Source organism: Apium graveolens, chromosome 11, assembly GCF_009905375.1.
Source record: "Apium graveolens cultivar Ventura chromosome 11, ASM990537v1, whole genome shotgun sequence".
In the NCBI taxonomy this organism is placed as follows: Eukaryota; Viridiplantae; Streptophyta; class Magnoliopsida; order Apiales; family Apiaceae; genus Apium; species Apium graveolens.
In genome coordinates this window covers 185,389,933-185,410,451 of record NC_133657.1, presented here as the reverse complement: position 1 = coordinate 185,410,451, position 20,519 = coordinate 185,389,933, and the positions used below count along the sequence as shown (strand labels likewise).

The 20,519-nt window shown below is 35.0% G+C and overlaps 3 protein-coding genes and 2 pseudogenes across 3 annotated transcripts; 4 read left to right on the top strand and 1 right to left on the bottom strand.

The window, feature by feature from the left end:
• The first annotated feature begins 2,185 nt into the window (after positions 1 to 2,185).
• On the top strand, positions 2,186 to 3,723 carry LOC141698686 (histone-lysine N-methyltransferase, H3 lysine-9 specific SUVH5-like; annotated as a pseudogene).
• A 215-nt stretch (positions 3,724 to 3,938) lies between these two features.
• Positions 3,939 to 5,613, top strand: LOC141698685 (UDP-glucosyltransferase 29-like). Its single transcript, XM_074503457.1, has one exon. It carries the CDS (start codon positions 4,138 to 4,140, stop codon positions 5,500 to 5,502), a length of 1,365 nt encoding a protein of 454 aa, XP_074359558.1. The 5' UTR covers positions 3,939 to 4,137; the 3' UTR covers positions 5,503 to 5,613.
• A 1,584-nt stretch (positions 5,614 to 7,197) lies between these two features.
• LOC141696825 (UDP-glucosyltransferase 29-like) lies at positions 7,198 to 8,612 on the top strand (annotated as a pseudogene).
• A 1,828-nt stretch (positions 8,613 to 10,440) lies between these two features.
• On the top strand, positions 10,441 to 12,161 carry LOC141696709 (UDP-glucosyltransferase 29-like). The gene has a single exon (XM_074500826.1). The coding sequence runs from the start codon at positions 10,606 to 10,608 to the stop codon at positions 11,962 to 11,964; it is 1,359 nt and encodes a 452-aa protein (XP_074356927.1). The 5' UTR covers positions 10,441 to 10,605; the 3' UTR covers positions 11,965 to 12,161.
• Positions 12,162 to 12,510: 349 nt separating this feature from the next.
• LOC141696653 (ribonuclease H2 subunit A) lies at positions 12,511 to 19,969 on the bottom strand. The gene is made up of 8 exons (XM_074500769.1): positions 19,703 to 19,969; positions 19,555 to 19,626; positions 14,739 to 14,862; positions 14,573 to 14,660; positions 13,667 to 13,804; positions 13,494 to 13,581; positions 13,289 to 13,409; positions 12,511 to 12,876 (listed from the first exon to the last, which is right to left on the bottom strand). Exons 1-8 carry the CDS (start codon positions 19,920 to 19,922, stop codon positions 12,699 to 12,701), a joined length of 1,029 nt encoding a protein of 342 aa, XP_074356870.1. The 5' UTR covers positions 19,923 to 19,969; the 3' UTR covers positions 12,511 to 12,698.
• Between the last annotated feature and the right edge of the window lie 550 nt (positions 19,970 to 20,519).

Sequence of the window (20,519 nt, the reverse complement as noted above, 5' to 3'; positions counted from 1 at the left end):
TATTAAGTATCACATAGATCACTATAATAGGCTCGTGTGTCACTACCGCAGTAGACCGACACCAACACGTGAAATCACTATTTATCTGGAGGAAAAATCCAACCAGAAAAATATAATTTCTGTGCCGACAAGCCCATTAGGTTTTTTAATGTGAAAAATCCTGAGCAATTGTAAATCTGGTTCACTTCAGCTGCACAACTCGTCACATTGTTTAACAACAAACATATTACTTCATAATATCCAGTGCATCACAAGTGAGAATACTAGAACAAATTTTTCCAGTCAAACTATTGTTAACTAACTAGATACGTTACATAATAAAATAACTTATGTCTCCTTTAATAGCTTTCCAAAGTCTCCATATAGACTTAAAACATTTTGTTAACAAATAAATTTATTAAAAAAAATATTTAGAACTACATAGTTTGTATCACGTTTATTGTCACAAACCTATGCTTGTAATCTATTTTCTCCAATTAAATAGATACGCGGTAAGGCCCCTATTTATCCAGTATTACAAGTTTGTGATATAACTCCATTATTAAAGATTAAATAATAATAATTGATGTTTTGTCATCACTCAACAATAATTATAAATTAATCACCAAATAATCAAGTTCCATCATGAAGGGTCACATTTATGTAGCAATATCATTTAATTGCATAGCAATATCATGTTATGAACTTGCAAACATGCATGGAAACTATAGCATATACGATTCTTGTATCAGTATACTAATAATTCCGAAATCAATTCATAATTAAAAAACCCTAGCTCATATATATTATCAATCACCATGCTAATTAAACAAAACATAATAAGCTATCCATTAATAGTGAAAATATGAACAAATTATAAATTTGGGTTTAATCAACCAATTTATAATGATCAACCCGAGAAACAGATGTCACCAAATATGTCCACGCTATCATAAATCAATAACCAGTAAAACATTAATAGGCTTATAAGAAAACCAAATATCCAGCAACATTGTGCTTATTTTTTACCTCGTACCTGTTATACTTAAACAAAACACCACTTAAAATCAAATTTAAATTAATTTCAAGCACATGGCATAAAGTGATCAAATAAATTAATGCACTAAATTTAATTTAATTAATGAGGCAAAAAATGGCCACTCATATACCCATAAATAAATCCAATTTAAACAATCAAATTGACTTTTGCGTCTACTCACAAGAAAGTATGAAAATTGAAGAGAACTGTTTTAAGATTGTTAGCAATCTTGTACGATAGACATTAATATATATATTGAATATATAACTAATTCACAAGAACACTGCTAATTCTTAAATCACATAAGCATATAAGAATTAACAATTAAGGCTCTATTAGAGATTGCTGTTAAAAATTGCTGTGATGTTAGAAAAAGTGTTGTTGAAAAAAGTGCCGTTGTAAAAATCTGATAACTGTTTGGTAATTTTTTTGATATGTATATGTTTTAATGCAAAAAATTAAAAATAATAATGCTTTTAGTAAGGTTTGATGGTGAAATCAAAATCCGCTTCCTGCAAAAGCAGCATGGGGGGACTTATTTTCTCTAAAAGCGGCTTTTAGGCCAAAAGTACTTTTCCGAAAAACAGTTTTTAAATTTTACCAAACAGTTTTTTAACAGTTTTTCAGCGAAAAACTGCTGTTGCTGTCAGCAACAGCAATACTAAACACACCCTAAATTAGGAGAACGGTTTGAGAAAATAAACAGAGATTGGATATTATCTCGAGTCCAGAAAACTGTCTCCTTAAAGTAGTTTCGCCCCGCACAATCCGTGTTTAGCGACCTGCTTCCCAGGATAAAACGAGATACTAGCATAATCGATAAATCGAAAATACTGTCAGCGAACTTGAACTGAGCCCGAGAGCTATCACCGGAATATTAGAAAAAATTAAGACTGAAGAGACTGAGAATTAAAAAGACGACTCTTATTTTCTCGACTTGATAAAACCGGTGCCCTAAGACTCTATATATAAAGAGAGTTTTGAAAGGACTTGTTTTTCTATTCCATGTGGTACATGGTATTTATAAGAAAAATCAAGAAATAGGCTTGTGCTACTCTCGATATTATACAAAACCCACTTTTCACGTTAAAAGGTCACACTTTAGAACATCAGTTTTGATTCAACCTTTACTCAATTTGAGAGTCTCAAAATGATTCACAGCTTGGAAAAGAAGGGCAAGAAGATCACACAAGCATGGTGTCCACCCATAGTTATTACAATGTTGAAGAACTAACAGATGTCATCTATTTTTGTCAAGGTGGAATCCAAACAATGGCTGAACAAAACTTAAATGATCAGACACTTGTGCGGGGTAACCTTGCCTTGAAGAATAACGTGGACGAACAAACTCCAGTAAGGGTTATTCGAGGTTTTCAATCTCTGGAGGGAAATAGCAGTATATATATATGTATGATGGATTATTTATGGTAAGCAAGTTTTGGCAAGAGAGAGCGCAAAATGGAGAGTGGGTAGATATGTTTCAGTTAAATAGAATGCAAGGTCAGCCTGTAAACAAATTGGGAAGGTACGGAAAATCTAAGGCTCTCTACTATCGCACGTTGATAGATGTTATTTCTTACGGGAATGAAAAAATATCTATCGCTGTTGTGAATGATGACAATAGCAAACCTCCGGCTTTCAGTTATATAACAAAAATGGTATATCCAAGATTGAAGAAGTCCGCGAATGCAGGTTGCCGTTGCATTGATGGGTGCTCGGATCTTGTAAGATGTTCTTGCGTGGTCAAGAATGATGGCAAGGTACCTTTCAATGAAAATGGAGCTCTGATTATAGCTAAAGAATCTTTTGTCTACGAGTGTGGTCCTTCTTGCAAATGCCCCCCTTCTTGTATGAATAGAGTTAGCCAACATGGCCTAAAAATTCAACTAGAGGTCTTTAAAACGGAAACGAGAGGGTGGGGCATTCGATCAAGAAATTTTATTTCATCCGGAAGTTTTATATGCAAGTATGTTGGAGAGTTGCTTGACGACAAACAAGCAGAGGAAAGGATAGGTTTTGATGAGTATTTGTTTGATATAGGAGATGAAGATGGCTTTGTTATTGATGCAGCAAAAATTGGAAATATTCGAAGATTTGTGAATCATAGTTGTTCACCAAATTTATATGCTCAAAATGTTCTTTTTGATCATGACGACAAGTTGATGCCTCATGTGATGCTATTCGCCACAAGAAACATACATCCCTTACAAGAGCTTACTTACAATTATAATTACAAAGTCGGTCATGTCTCCGATTCAAATGGGAATGTCAAGATAAAGAAATGTCATTGCGGTGCTCGTAAGTGCAAGGGGAGGTTGTATAAATGCAGCTTTCTAAATGCGATCTAGGTATCCATATTCAATGGTCATTAGAGCATGTCATACGACAGATCCCAGTACTGAAGCTAATATCATCTTTTCATGTTTGAAGGCATGCTTGAAACTTAGCGATGCTAAATCTTTTACAGAAGCACTTCTATAGACTGTCCAGACTTTCTTTCTGAGTAGCTAGGCTGCAAATGATTTGCAGACTCCTATTCAGATTTTTTTTTATTGCAGGCTTCCAGGGGTGCTAACTGTTCATAGTTTATTAGGCAAGGCATTGCGATATTTATATTTAAGTATATATAAAAATTTATAATTTTAAGTTGTTATTTGTAAATAATTAAATTTCTACTTCTGATTTGTTAAAGAAACATAGATTTGTTTGCGGAATGCTGTGCTAATTCTTTTCGGAACCCGAATCAGTAGAGGTCAGCTGGCCAGAACATGGTTAAAAAAAAGTTCAAGGATTTGTATCAAAGAAATGTAAACTGCATAGCTAGCTATATATAAATCTCTACTGCCAAGTGCCAAAGTTCTTAGTAGAATTCAAAATTGCTATGTTCACCATCTTTAATACATCACACAACCTGTACTCATCCAAACTTCTGTTCTGCCTGTTCCTATCCTCATGAGTAAACTATCTTTATCCTTTAACATCATCTACCTGCATCTATATCCAATCACCTTACGTTTGCATGGCTCCATATCAACAACCAACATTAGACCATATTTCACCTCCATATGTAGCCTAGGAGAAGCACCGAGAGCTAGCTACAATCAATCCATACTAGAAATATGGATAACATTAGTGTTCTAATGCTACCATGGTTAGCCCATGGTCACATTTCTCCCTTTTTAGACCTGGCCAAAAAGCTTGCCACCAAGAATTTTAATATCTATCTTTGCTCCACTCCAATCAACCTTAATTCGATCAAGAAAAACGTAACTGACAAATGGTCGAATTCAATACATTTAGTAGAACTCAATATTCCAGCATTACCTGATCTACCTCCACACTATCATACAACCAATGGCCTCCCACCCCATCTCATGGTCACCCTCAAAACAGCTTTCGCAAACTCCAGTCTTGAGTTCTTAAGAATCTTTGAATCTGTTAAACCAGATTTACTAATATATGATTTCAATCAGCCATGGGCAGCTGATATTGCCCTGTCTAATAATGTTCCAGCAGTTCAGTTTCATATGAGCTCAGCATTTTTTGCTTCATTTTTACGTCACATGTGGAGCTGTGATCCAGCTACAAATTTTCCATTTCCAGTTCCGCTTCACAAGTACTTCACTGAAAAACTGAATGCTAGAGTGGAGCATTCCCAAGATGACGCAAGGGATATAGATCGTGTAAAGGAAGCTGGCAAGAGAAGTTACAAAATAGTTCTGCGAAGGACTTTCAAAGAAATCGAAGGGAAATATGTCGATTATTTATCTGGTTTGTCTCAAAAGAAGATAATTCCTGTAGGGCCACTTGTTCAAGAAGAGCTAGAAGATACAGATGATCAAGCAGAGACAATCCAATTCCTGGACAAAAAGAATGAGTCTTCAGTTGTCTTTGTTTCTTTTGGAAGTGAGTATTTTCTGTCCAAGGAGGAAATACAAGAGATTGCCTATGGCTTGGAGCTTAGCAAGCTAAACTTTATATGGGTTGTAAGATTTCCTATAGAGGAAACCATGAAGCTTGAAGAGGCACTTCCTTTAGGATTTCTGGATAGAGTCGAGGACAGAGGACTTGTCATGGAGGGATGGGCACCACAGGCGAAAATATTACATCACTCGAGCACTGGAGGGTTCGTTAGCCATTGTGGATGGGGTTCGATAATGGAGAGCATGATGTTTGGTGTTCCAGTCATAGCCATGCCTATGCATCTTGACCAGCCATTTAATGCTTTAATCGTGAAGGAGGTTGGAGTTGGACAAGAGGTTGAGAGAGATGAGAATGGCAGGTTGAAGAGAGAAGAGATTGCGAAAGTGATAAGGAATGTGGTAGCAGAGAAAAGAGGGGAGACGGTGAGGAGGAAGGCGAAGGAAATGAGTGAGAAAATTAAAGAAAATGGAGACAAAGAAATAGACGAAGTTGTGGAGGAGCTGCTGAAACTTTGCAAGGAGAAGAAAGACGAGATAACATCTTCCAAAATGTTAAAATAGTTCAAAAGATGGTCAATTTTGTAATAAAAAATTTCAGATGCTATAAACTCTGTCATCAAATTGTTACCTTTGTATTGTTAAAATGTTGTTAGGTGGTATTGGCAGAGATTTTTATTCTAATAATCTGCATTTGCCATTTTATCAAGTCTTTCAACATTCAGTTTTTTTCCTGTCCTATAATTTTGTTCAAAATGTAGCAAGCAGAAGTTCACGTGTAGTTTTGTTACTTCGACAATAGTCCGTGTTGTTTTTTCAGTATTTCAAGTGCTCTTACTTTTTCGTACTTCACTCACTTGTTTGCTGATGCTGGTGCTGAGTACCCGCATCCTGCAATATCATAGATTTATAAAATTATCACCCAACAATCTTCTTCTTTAAGTACTAGAGGTATTAATGGTGCGGGTATAGAATGTTAACCATGAGAAGTTGTAAGATGACTTCTGGTGTAAAAGAGACTGGAGGGAAGTATATATATCAACCATCGAAGCATTCCAGTCTTGAAAGTTGGGCAACACAAGCAAGAACTTTGAAGCATTCCAGTCTTGCAACTCATTGCGGATGGAATTCTGTATCAGAAAGCATGAAATTCGGTGTTGCCATGTTAGTCGAACCAATGCAACTTGACCAGTATTTCAATGCAAGGCTTTGTGCTGGAGCTTGGTCTGGGAATGGAAGCCGTTAGATATAGCAAGGGGAGGCCAAAGAGAGCGGAGGTTGCTAAATTAATAAGAGGCCGAGTTGCAGTGGAATATACAAGTGAACTTGTGAGGAATAAGAACCAAGAATTGAGCAAGTGCCTAATGTGTAGAGGAGTATAGGAGATAGATGTTGAGGTATTGTTTCATATCTGTGGGAAGAGCAAAGAATATGAAACACAAAGTTCTCTGGCTAAGTTTTCAGTTTTCTTATCTTCCTGGATGGTTATGTTTCCAAAGTTCAATTTTGCACAAAATTACTGAAATTCCCAGCACCACCAGTTTTCTCAAATATGGTTCTCCTGCTATCTTACCAATATAAAGCTCTAGTCTTTTAACTAATTTCATACAAATTATATCTTGAGTATACTTGTTTGCTGTTCGAATTTCGAAAGCCCTAAAAAGGCCGAAATATAACATGTATATAGTTTGGTTGCTCCAACATTATGTAATTTCTTACACATAAATAACACAGAGCATAAGAGAATAAAATTGAGGTTGCTAGGTTCCATAATGCTAGAGATAGCCAAAACCAAAGTACTGATCTCTTGGAGTCAAATTTTCAATCTTCTCAACTTTGATTACATCACACATATTGTACTGATCCAAATTTTCTTTTTCTACTTGTTCCTATCATAAGATAAGAGTAAACTATCTTTATCCTTTAACATCATCTAACTGCATCTATATCCAATCACCTTACATTTGCATGGCTGCACTGCATATCACAACCAACATTATTAGATATATAATACAGGCTGCAACACATTGATTACATATATACTCAATCTACCAGACCATATTTAACCTCCATATGTAGCCGAGGAGAAGCACAGAGAGCTATAGCTACATTTAATGGATACTAGAAATAAATATCTATAACATTAGTGTTCTGATGTTACCATGGTTAGCCCATGGTCACATTTCTCCCTTTTTAGAGCTAGCCAAAAAACTGTCCACCAGGAATTTTAATATCTATCTTTGTTCCACTGCAATCAACCTCAATTCGATCAAGAAAAATATAGTTGACAAATGGTCAAATTCAAATTCAATTCACTTAGTAGAACTCGATCTTCCATTATTGCCTGATCTTCCTCCGCACTATCATACAACTAATGGCCTCCCACCCCCATCTAATGGTCACCCTCGAAACAGCTTTCCAAAACACAAGTCCTGAGTTTCTAAAAATCTTTGAATCTGTTAAACCACATATACTGATATATGATTACAATCAGCCCTGGGCAGCTAATATAGCTTTGTCTAATAATGTTCCAGCGGTTCAGTTTATCACGTGCTCAGCAATTTTTTGTTCACTTTCACGTCACATGATGTGCTGCGGTTCGTCTATAAGTTCCTCATTTCCAATATATTCATCCACAAACACTTCATCGAAAAGATGAGTGCTAGATTGGAGTCTTCCCCAGATTTTGCAAAGAAGATGGATCGTGTAAGGCGAGCTGCCATGATATCTAATATACTTCTGCTCCGGACTTTTAAAGAAATTGAAGGGAAATATATCGATTATATATCTGTTTTGTCTCAAAAGAAGTCCATTCCTGTAGGGCCACTTGTTCAAGAAGAGATGGAAAATACAGATGATAGTAAAGAGACAGTCCAATTTCTGGAAAAGAAGGATGAGTCTTCAGTTGTCTTTGTTTCCTTTGGAAGTAAATATTTTCTATCCAAGGATGAAATACACGAGGTTGGATATGGATTGGAGCTTAGTAAGCTAAACTTCATATGGGTTGTAAGGTTTCCTTTTGGAGAAAACATAAAGCTTGAAGAAGCACTTCCTTTAGGGTTTCTGGATAGTGTCGGGGACAGAGGACTTGTCATGGAGGGATGGGCTCCACAGGCGAGAATCTTACGTCACTCGAGCACCGGAGGGTTCGTTAGCCATTGGGGATGGGGTTCGATAATGGAGAGCATGATGTTTGGTGTTCCAGTCATAGCCATGCCCATGCATCTTGACCAACCATATAATGCTGTTGCTGTGATAAGAAGTCGAGAGAGACGAGAATGGGAGGTTCAAGAGAGAAGAGATTGCAAAAGTGATAAGAAATGTGGTATTAGAGAGAAGTGGTGAGATAGTAAGGAGGAAAGCAAAGGAAATGCGCGAGAAGATTAAAGAAAATGGTGACGAAACTACATCTTCCAAAATGTTAGAATAGTTGATAAGATGGTGAAGTTTTCATGAAAATTAATCGCCAGATTGACGTACTCGGTCATCAAACTCACTACAAGAAATTTGAGTTTTTAGCAGCTAACATTAAACTAACTGCAAATTAAACTAACTAACATTACCAAGATAAAATTATGGCTCTTAAATGATAATGACTTTAAGAAGATAAATAATAAAAATTGTGCATGTTTGAGCTGACTAAAACATGTTAAGCTTTAAAAAAAATTATGACACATATGTATATATAAATTAAGAGAAACGATTAACATAAAAGTACCAATTTGTGATCAATATATTAGTTTACATGTCTGTTCCATTTTGTCTTTTGTACAATTTACAGAATTTTTCATTAATTTGTGTCATTTTGTTTAAGACGCAGGAAGCAAAAGTTCTCAGAATTATGTTTGTTTATAATATCCCATTGAAATGAGCTTTAACTGTTTTGTAGAAGGTGAAAAAGGTTGGAAAGATTTTGATATTCATATGAAATTTTTGAATTTTCTGATTTTGATATTCATATGAAAACATCGCATTTGGCCTTGGCAAAACATAGCTATAAGAACTTCACTGAGAGGTTGAGGATGGACATCATAGGTTATATTTGGTTTGTTTGGAAAAAAATTTGTATTAAAAAAATTGTTCCCACATGGACAAATGCACATGATTCATTACATTTAATAGGCCTTGCCCTCCACCAAACACATCTAATATAAACAACAATAAAAAATAGAGTTATTTATAGAATGCTTGTAAAATGCATCCATGGATTAAAATGCATTTTTTTACCTATATTTTATATAATTGTATCTTTTATCTTCTTACTATTTTCGGCGCGATAAATTGCATCATTTTCGTTAATTTTGTTAAAATTTTCAGCGGTATTTTAGAAAATTAAAATATTAAATTTTTTTTAGTTCTTTATTTAAGATTTTTGACCCTCTAAACGATACATTCTGAAAACATTTAAAGAATGAAAGTTGTAGAGAATAAAACGATCTTCTCAAAATAAAAAGATTCAAAATTGAGATATTTATTTTATAATTCTTTTTATTAAATTCATTAAGTATAGAATTTATTTAATTTTGGATTCGTCAATTTTTGATAATTTTGAATGTTATTGTTTTGAAAAAAAAATTCGTTCTCTACAATTTCCGTTTTTTAAATTTTTTCGAAAAGTATCATTTAGACGATTAAAAAGCTTACATAATGATCTAATCATAATTTTCTAAAATACCCCCGACAAGTTTAACAAATTTAACAAAAAGAGTGCAATTTGTCGCATCGAAAATAGTAAAAGAATGTAAAATACAGTTAAATAAATTATAGATAAAGAAGTGCATTTGAGCCAAATGAGGTGGATTCATTTTGCAAATAACCCTACAAAATATTAATAAAATACTTTATTTTTATTAAAATGATTTGTTAAAACTAGAATCATAAAATTTAACATCGACCAAGTTTAATCATATCGAATATAATGTAAAATCTTGTCTAAAATTTAAAATCAAGTGAGATATAAAATCATCTAATATAGAATATTCTATATATTTTTGTAACAAATCAAATTATGTGTATTACTACTAATGTTATATTGATCATAATTTTTTTCTTAGATTATTTTTAATTCATAAAAAACATTTTTTGATGTGAAAATTAGAATAAAAATGTATTTTTATCTGTGATGATCTTTATTTTTTTTTTTGTAATAGGAAGAATGTTCTTCATGCAGCAACTACCCAAGTATAAACAATGAAACCATGACATGTAAAATTTAAAATTTATCTCAACAAATAAAATAATACTAGCATTTTCCTAGAAAAGCAAGTAGCTGGGAGCAAATCTCTTAAACGAGTCAAATTTTCTAAAGTTTGAATACACAACAACCTGCAGTCATCTAATTTTAATCTTCTGCTTGTTCCTATCCTTACGAGTAAACTATCTTCATCCTTTTACATTAGCTACCATCAATTTCCAATCAGCTTACGTTTACACGGTTGTATAGACCAACATTGTCTAATGAATTTTCAACATACTACGTATTAAGAGCCCAGAAAAGTAAAATTTCTACCAACCAAACAATAACTCGAGAGCGAGCCGGACAACATACAATACAGCAACAGGCTTTCTTCTATATATAGTGTGTTTGTATCACCTCCATGGCTCAATATATAGTGTAAGATGCAAAACAACACAGAGAGCTAGCTACAATCAATCGATACTAGAAATATGGATAACATTAGTGTTCTAATGCTACCATGGTTAGCCCATGGTCACATTTCTCCCTTTCTAGACCTAGCCAAGAAACTCGCCACCAGGAATTTCAATATCTATCTTTGTTCCACTCCTATCAACCTCAATTCCATCAGAAAAAATGTGACTGAGAAATGGTCGAATTCAATACATTTAGTTGAACTCAATATTCTGCCACTGCCTGATCTTCCTCCACACTATCATACAACCAATGGCCTCCCACCCCATCTCATGGTTACCCTAAAAACAGCTTTCGAAAACTCAAGCCCCGAGTTCTTAAAAATCTTTGTATCTGTTAAACCAGATATACTGATATATGATTTCAATCAACCATGGGCAGCTGATATTGCCTTGGCTAATAATGTGCCAGCAGTTCAGTTTCTTATGAGCTCCACATTTTTTTCTTCATTTTCACAGCACATGTTCAACTACGGTTTATCCGTAAGTTTCCCATTTCCAATTTCTTTTCACAAATACTTCACTGAAAAGATAAATGCTAGATGGAAGTCTTCCTCAGATGATACAAAGGATATAAATCATGCATGGGAAGCTAGCAGGAAATCCAAAGTAGTTCTACGCAGGACTTTTAGAGACATTGAAGGGAAATATATTGATTATATATCTGTTTTGTCTCAAAAGAAGTCGATTCCTGTAGGGCCACTTGTTCAAGATGAGCTAATAGAAACAGATGATGGTACAGAGATAATCCAATTTCTGGAAAAGAAGGATGAGTCTTCAGTTGTCTTTGTTTCCTTTGGAAGTGAGTATTTTCTATCCAAGGATGAAATACGAGAGATTGCTTATGGATTGGAGCTTAGTAAGCTAAACTTCATATGGGTTGTAAGATTTCCTTTCGGAGAAAACATGAATCTTGAAGAGGTACTTCCCTTAGGGTTTCTTGATAAGGCAGGGGACAGAGGACTTGTCATGGTGGGATGGGCTCCACAGACAAAAATCTTATGTCACTCGAGCACTGGAGGGTTTGTTAGTCATTGTGGATGGAGTTCGATAATGGAGAGCATGATGTTTGGTGTTCCAGTCATAGCCATGCCTATGCAGATTGACCAGCCATTTAATGCTTTGGTCGTGAAGGAGATTGGAGTTGGACAAGAGGTTGAGAGAGATGAGAATGGCAGGTTTAAGAGAGAAGAGATTGCAAAAGCAATAAGAAATGTGGTATTAGGGAGAAACAGTGAGACAGTAAGGAGGAAGGCGAAGGAAATGAGTGAGAAAATTAAAGAAAATGGAGACAAAGAAATAGACGAAGTTGTGGAGGAGCTGCTGAAACTTTGCAAGGAGAAGAAAGACGAGATAACATCTTCCAAAATGTTTTAGTAATTTAAAGATGGCCAAGTTTTATGGAAAATCATCAGATGTTACATACCTGGTTAACAAAGTGTTACAATTGTAGTAAGATGTTTTATTAGCTAGTGTTGTCTTATAAAAGAGATGATCAGTCTATAAGTCCTCATGTCCATTTCATTTTGTCTTGTACATTAATAACTTTTCCAGTTCTATCATCTTCTTCCAAATGTAGCAACCAAAAGTTCAGACATAATTATCTTTTCATTTTTCACCTATTGACCTCACAACCAGAAGTAACAAACACAAACATCAAACAGACCAAAGCTGTTAGGCACCTAACTGGCTATTGAAAAACTAGAACCCACATAGTCTGGCAACATAATTGTACCCAACTAAGTCTTTCTATTTTACAAGTAATGTGCTTTAACTGAAACCTAACATTGCAACCAAGTAAGAGTGTGCTGATCACAGATTCTTGTATGCTGATATCTTAAGCAATATACAGGGAAACAGTTGGCTGGTGTACTTATTTCAGAGTGATGCTAAATAGCTTAATAACCAAGAACATGTTAAGGATGCGTGAAAATTACAACTATGATATAAATTTCATCCTAATACGGAAATGCAGTAAAATCAAGAGATTAATGTATCGGCACAACTAATATCTGCATCCGAATCGCAACAAACAGGACAAATATGGATCTCTAACTAATTTTTTCGAAAATTGAGTACATTAATTATAAGTTTTGTATTTAACCTTGTCCTCAGAACTTTGAAAGTTGTTCGAGTTTGCGAGCTTGGAAAAATTTGCAGCGACCTTTACCACTTGATTCAATATCTTCACTTCTCCTCTTCATACCAGTAAAACCAACACTGCTCAGTTTCAATTGCTTCTTTCCAGTCTTCACAGAGGAACCATCTTCATCTGTTGCATCTGATTCCCTATACACGTTAAAATACGAGACATAGTAAGTCTACCTTTGAAGTTAGGGAAAACTCAGGTAATATAACATTTTTTGTTCAGTTTCAAATAATTTAAAGTGGTTAATGATTTAAACATCGAAAACTCTAACAACCACAAAAAAGAGAAGACGAAATGACGCTAGTATTATGACATGATCAATATTCCAATATTTATATATTCTTCTGATGGCTAATAGGCAATTATCTTTCCCTCATCTAAAGCCCGTCAGTTCATTAAAGAAAACTACTAGTTACATGTAAGACACAGGATAGTGGATATGGTACATCAAACAGGGGCAATTTTTATAATATAACAAATATTTGGGATGTCTATTCCAAACAAGACTATAAATAATTGACAAATATTACATCGATCATATAAACAGCTCACCACAACACTTCGATTCCATCTTTAAAATAGGAATTGCAAGTACCCCAGCTGAAGCGAACTAATGTTGGAAATCCAAAAACCGTATGCTTGTGATGCTCCAACCAGCCCTTAGTTTCAGGATCTGAAAGCATAACATTTCTTGAAAATTAGTCAAGAACATACCTACAAGTTTTACGAAAGATTGTATCTAAGTGCACAGTCTTACCACCGGGGTAGCCAGATCCAAAGTTCCTATGCATGTTTTCCGCACTTTCGTCAAACACCCAATTTCGCAATGCTCGATCTCTCGTGACCTAATAAGCAGAAATGTAATTGCATTACGAGTAACCAGACTCTAGAAAAGCGACTGAAGAAACTTTTAAAATTAGAGAAATTGACCTTTGCAACAATACTTGCACCGCTAACTACTGGATAGAGGCTGTCAGCTTTCTTTGCAACCACAAATTTTATAGATGGAAATAAATCGCTGAGTTTGATCCTGTACTTCTCAGGATCTCCAACAGTATCCACATAAACCTGAAACACTTTCTCGTTTCAGTATTTTTTCTTTACCATGTCAATGTAGTCTGACTAAAGCTTAGCCCAGAGACATCTTGAACCAAATTTTACATCAAAATAGAAAGTATTTCTACTTTATCATGTCAGCATAGTCCGACCAAAGCACATCCCACAGACATCTTGAACCCAGTTTTTTTTTATTAAAATCGAATAACAGAAAAATGTGATAAATTGTTTCACCACTGATTGTCAATGCTTTTTCGTAAATGATAGAACAATTGATCTGTTATTATTCAAATGCTTTTTTGTTTATGACTTGTCATATGGTTATGTGATTATGTCAATTAATCTTCCATCATCCAACATATACAATGACATGGAAAATTTTAATATTAGGTTCTATTAGTTTGGTAGATACTACAGCTCATACATTACAATACTTTTTATTTAGCATATAAACATATTTTCATGACTTCTCCTTTAGGTGAATGTGATGAAAAAACAGCCATATAGATGATTTTTAAACATATAAAAAACTGCATGCATTGGCTTTTTATTTTTTGAAAACAAAGATTTATTAGTTGAACTGGAGGGTGTAGAATGTTAAATGACGTATTAAATCATATTTATGAAGAAGCCAAAATCATTCGATTATGGGCATTTTGTATTGGCTTTTTTGTTCGTTATGTGTGGTTTTGTATGAAAAAGACCGACTACTTCATTACAAAGCAACAAAATCATCTCAACTATAAGGAAGACATGGAATGAAAGTTAGTAGATTCATACCTCTGTAAGAAGAATTCCAGTATTAAGTGCCCTCTTAACAAGACCAATTGCAGAATTATGTGATATCTCATTGAGGTTAATCTTATTTCTGTCATGAGACGAAATGAGGAACCATGTCAGAAAATTGTTACAGAACTACAGATATAGTAAAAAAATCTTCACTCACTTCTTCAACATTTTGGATGAGAGTTCCCTTGGATCAATTACATCAACTGCCCACCCAATGCTTTCATCTTCCTTCAAATTTTCAAATAGCTCTTCTCTCTTCTCTTCTTTCAAAGTCTTTGAATCTGGATTAGTAAAGACCAGTTTACATAAGAAATCTATCTCCCGTGTTTAAGCAATATTCAGTGTCTTATTAAGCAATTGGTTTCTAGGCTTTGAATTAAAATACAAAAGATTGGGTAGAAAAAAAATGAACTACTAATTGAATATTCAGTGTTCTTTTGTTACTTGCACACAGTTCTGTATTAGATACCCACTTAATTAATTACTGATCAAAGCATACAGACATTTTACACAATAAAATGATAGACCAAATAAGGCTCATATGAAGAATTTCACTATAAAAGTAGGATACCAATTCATTTTCCAGTTATAAAAGGTTTTGAATCTTTAAACATGCCAATATTGATGTTGATATAAAGCTCAGCTATAATTAGCACGAGAAGCTAACATTTAGTACTCGTACACGTCTACCTATTAACCATCCAACTTCAAATTAAACACAGGGAACCATTTCAACAAAAAGAATTGATAAGACTAAATGACTGATGATTTTCTTTTAAGTTTATAATTGAAAACCAAACACCAACAAATGATCCAACGAAGATGTCGTTCATGTCCATTAATTAAATATTTTATGCTTACTTAACATGGTTAATTATATTTAATGAAAACATTTTAGTTCAAATTGGAATACAAAACAAAAATCAGCTAAAGTGTGGCTGTCCATACAGTCTACACTTCGAGTCTGAGCGCTGCTGTTTTGTCGATGACAGAAAATATAAAGTTATTGTTTTGCTAACACAGCACACAGTGTCTTCACACGGAAAAAAGTTAAAAAAATATTGCTTTTACATATTGTCAGTAGTGACATTATCACAACCGACCAACTTGGTCAGAATTCTCTGGTTAATCAATCCTAAAATGTCATCATTTTGCTGTTTAGAGGTTTGTCAATGTAGAAAATGGCCCCGTCTTCTTTATCAGTCATAACACAAATACTAAAAAATGTATATGAGTATCGTCAATACTAACTTTTATCAGATTTTTAAAAAGTATCAGGATCATCGATTCTCATTTTCTCAATCAATATATGCTAGTACTATCTTAGTCGGGAAAACAAATATTGGACGGATTTATTATCTCTATAAACATATTACATGCTAAACAAAGCAATCCTTTAAAGATAAAATATAATATGTAGATCCTAACAAATTATTCTGTATAGATATCAAATAAAGCTATTTCCAAACTTTTCAATCAATAAGAAATTCAGATTCTTTTGAGTTATTTCACGAATTATATAATTTGTGTTTATCGCAGTATAACTCAGTGTCTATTATTTACCAAAAAACTATCAGTTTGCATGTGTTAAGAAATAGAAAAAAGCAAATCATAAGTCACATAAAAAGAAACCTATTTACTGTAATTAAAATTTTGAATGTATACTTCGATGAAATTTTGAAATAATCCTAATAATCCAACTTTTTACAGCTGTATGAATATTTCTTTAACAGTCGTACCGTCATTTTTAGTATCATTCTATTATAAAAGGACTTCTTCCCGTGCACTTCTAGCACACATCTTTTTCTGTCTGCCTTTCTTTCCCATTTCTTATTAAGTAGCTTACGCCTTCCATGACGAATAACAGGGAAAATTCTCTCTCTATGTCAGGTTCGCGAGACTTGTCTCATTGTTCCTCCATGGAAGAAAAAGTGCACCCTCCAGAAATCATCCCGCTAAAATCACCCAACCATTTTATACCAACCTTCGATATCGGAAATTGCAGCTTCTATAGCACTGCAGGCCGTGCTACTAACGGTAACAACGCTGGGAATTCTAGATTCACGCCTCGTGGACGTCCTCGTGGACGTCCTCGTGGGTCAAAAAATAGACCCAAAGGAGAAGTTATAGCTATGAAGCCAGTCACTCTTAATGTGCCAGATGGAATTAATATAATCGATTGGGTGGCTGGCTTTGTCAACTCAAATAAAGTTTGTATTACTGTTGTTGGCGGATTTGGGAAGGTTTCACTAGCGATTCTTAGCAGCCTCGCGTTTGAAGCTTCACCCCAAGCATATAAGGAACATCTTACCCTCATCAATTTTTCAGGTACTCATCTGATCTCCCCTTCGACAGAAAGTTCTGCAACCTTTTTTAATGTTTTGTTGGGTAGAGCGAATGGGGCGGTGATTGGAGGGGAAGCATCAAGGATGGTCACCATGGGTACGGTCCGCTTGAGTGCATATGTTTTCCAAAATCCCGAAGTATTCAAGATTGAGGCTGAGTTTCATTGATTCGTCATGCTTAGCCTAGATTCAGGTGAAACATTTCACAAATTAAGAAATTTCAATGTAATAGCTCATAATGCTACATTGGCTATGTTTTCCTTATTCCTTATCCAGTTTTATGTTATTTTTATAGATATGAATTTCAAATGTGTTACAATTGTTAGGTTTTCTGTTAGTTTTTATGTTTCGGTTTATGGTTGTGCATATTCTTTATTACTAAATTATAATCAAGAGCATAATACCCGTGAACTGATCGGGTTATTATCGAATCTCTTTAATAATAATATCAATCAATCAATCAACCGTACCGCATAAAGCAGTGTCTAGGGAGGGTATAATGTACACAGCCTTACCCTCATCCAAAAGAATGAAGAGGATGTTTCCACAAAAGACCCCGGGCTTGTGTGTGCATATATATGTGTGTTCTAGGTACAAGGTGATAGGTGATATACAATGATACATAAAAGTACGTAAAAGTAAGCAAGACAATGCATTGGCCCATGGTTTTCTTCACATGGAACTTACCTAAGCCGTGAAAATCTTCGCTCATTAAATTTGTTAAGCCATTCTCGTCCGACCAGTTTGCCTTTCTTCTAGTCAGAAGACTACATGACACCAATTTCAGCTCAAGAATAGAGCATGATCCCCCAAGACTTCCAATCAAGGCCAACTTTGACAACTGTAATGCATTACGAACCTCAAACCTTTTTAGCTTTTTGCAGGATTGCAGGATTGAACCACAACCAGCATCACTAACTATAGATAACCCACCTACTCTCAGTGACTCTCAATTTTTGCAACCCTCCAAGCAGGAAAAAACCAATATCATCTATGTTTTTTAAATATACGGGACAGTTTCGATGACTTCGTATAAGAGAGAGGCCAATCAAACGTCAGCACGATGTCAGGGCCTGAAGCCCAATGTTGGCCAAGTCTTCGGGAACTCTTGGTTGCTTGAATGGCCTGTCTTCCAGATCCAACTCAAGCAGCAAAAGAAAGGAAAGGAATTTGCAATTGCAAAGATAAGCTCGTCAGAGATAACATCTAAGACAAGTGATATGCTCTACAAGTTAAATACGGAGGAATTTGGACTGACAGGAATGGATTAATTTAAGTATTTAAGAACACCAATTCTACAAATTAAATTGATAGCATTACGCTCCAAAATTGGCCGTTGCTTCAAAAAATTGACACTTTGAGGGAGGTTGAGTTGGATGGATCTGAAACCGTCTGCGCAGTAGTCCTCGTATCTTAATGATCAAAGACTCTAAGCACGAGCAGCCCTGAAGCAGCTGATCAAGATTACTGTTAAATATATTCGGGTTACCCGTAACTATTAGTTCTAATACAAGTAGCCTTAAATTGGGACAACAATTTCCAACAGAAGCAAGAACATTTGAAGAAAGTGAAGAGCACTTAAGCAACTTCAATTCTTTGACATGTGCATCAAGTATATTCATGACATCTGTATCAACAAAATAGAGACAATAACTGTAATAGTTTTGAGATTCGTAAACCTTGGAAAAATTTGTGTGAGCAAGTCGGCGTCAGGATAAAATCCAGAGAGATGGAGAGGAGAAAGCGGAGAGGGCTTGAGAAGCAGCGAGACGGAGGGGTTTGGAAACACAAGAAACGGAGCAAAGGGCTTCGATATCGACTGTCATAAGAATCTCTTGTATCAATAAACTACTGGGTAGAGTCTCCATATGCCCGTTGCTTTCGCATCTTCTCATTGTTTTCCACATGCTACTATCCATTGTTTGCCATCTTCTCTTTAATAATAATATAAATACTAAATTACCTACATGACTGCAACTAATCCTACTTCGAAAGACCCCCTCCGTCTCGCTGCTTCTCAAGCCCTCTCCGCTTTCTCCTCTCCATCTCTCTGGATTTTATCCTGACGGAGCAAAGGGCTTCGATATCGACTGTCATAAGAATCTCTTGTATCAATAAACTACTGGGTAGAGTCTCCATATGCCCGTTGCTTTCGCATCTTCTCATTGTTTTCCACATGCTACTATCCATTGTTTGCCATCTTCTCTTTAATAATAATATAAATACTAAATTACCTACATGACTGCAACTAATCCTACTTCGAAAGACCAACACTAGAGGAAGAAAATAAAATTGAAGTCCACCAACACATTTTGAAATTCCCATCTCAAAGTTAGTTGTTTAAAAGCGAAACAAACATAGATATATATCTCCATCCAGCAATAAGACACGATGACCTAGTGAATATTAGTACCTATTCCTAAGTTAACTTCATCTCACTTGGGTAAATCCAATTTGGACCAATAACAAAATTAAACCAGGGTAATCTTAGCCCTTTTCAAACTAATCAAAAAAGACATCGAAATCGACATTACAAACAAAAAGTACAAATACATTTAATTATTTCATCAAGAAACAACAACCTTCTTCAAAAAAACAAATTAATGTAATAAAAAGGGAAAATGTAACCTGCAAAATTAAGTTGGGACATGGTCTTCTCGTAAGAAACAGGACAATACAAGCACCCATAAACCATTGGTCCTGAAAACAATTAAGATAAAACAACCTTAATAAAAAGATTAAGTTTGAATGTATAGATACAAAAAACAACAAGTACCTAAAACAGGGCCTCGACCAGCTTCATCAATTCCCATAATGCAAGGCTCACAACCCCATTTTGGGACAACAACACTTTCTGATTCCATCTTTTTTAGTTGGCGCCCGAAATGAGCAAAGAGGAAAGTAAAAGACTTTGCAGTGGTTATGTGTATACTCAAGTGTGCGGGTGTGTTTAAAGAGGTAAACAAATTCGGGTGGCGGGGTGTGTGCAAGGGCATTTCACTCCTCCTATCCGACCCGATCCATGTCTTGGTCGAATCGGGGCATTTGGGTCATTTTTCGGATTCGGGGAGTGAAAAATTATAATGAAATATTAGGAATGGGGACTAGTGCTCCGTTCCTGGACCCGATTTCTAACCCTGTCCGAGATTGTCTTATATAAAATGATCCAACTCCTCGGATTTTTATTTTATCATAGGGTTCTAAATCCCATGATATAATATAATATTATTGGACATAATATAATATGTCCGAGATTTATAACCCTGGATCAGAGCGGGTTCAATGATCGAGAATGGGATATCATTTCCTAACCGCAAAATAACCCGACGCCCATCCCCAATGAAAATAGACCCAACTAATCCCTTATTTATTATTATTGTTATTTGTAGGGTGAATGTCGGTCATGCAGGTAAGGTTAAAAGGGAAAAATGACCCAACCTAATTAGTTTGGTTTTAAAAAATTCTAACCCGTTAATTTAAAATATATTTTTAACACAACTATATTACTAATATATTAGGTTGAGGCGGATTGAATTGAAATGGATTGAAATTATATTATATTATGCTAATACTGAACTGAATCAGTTTTCAAC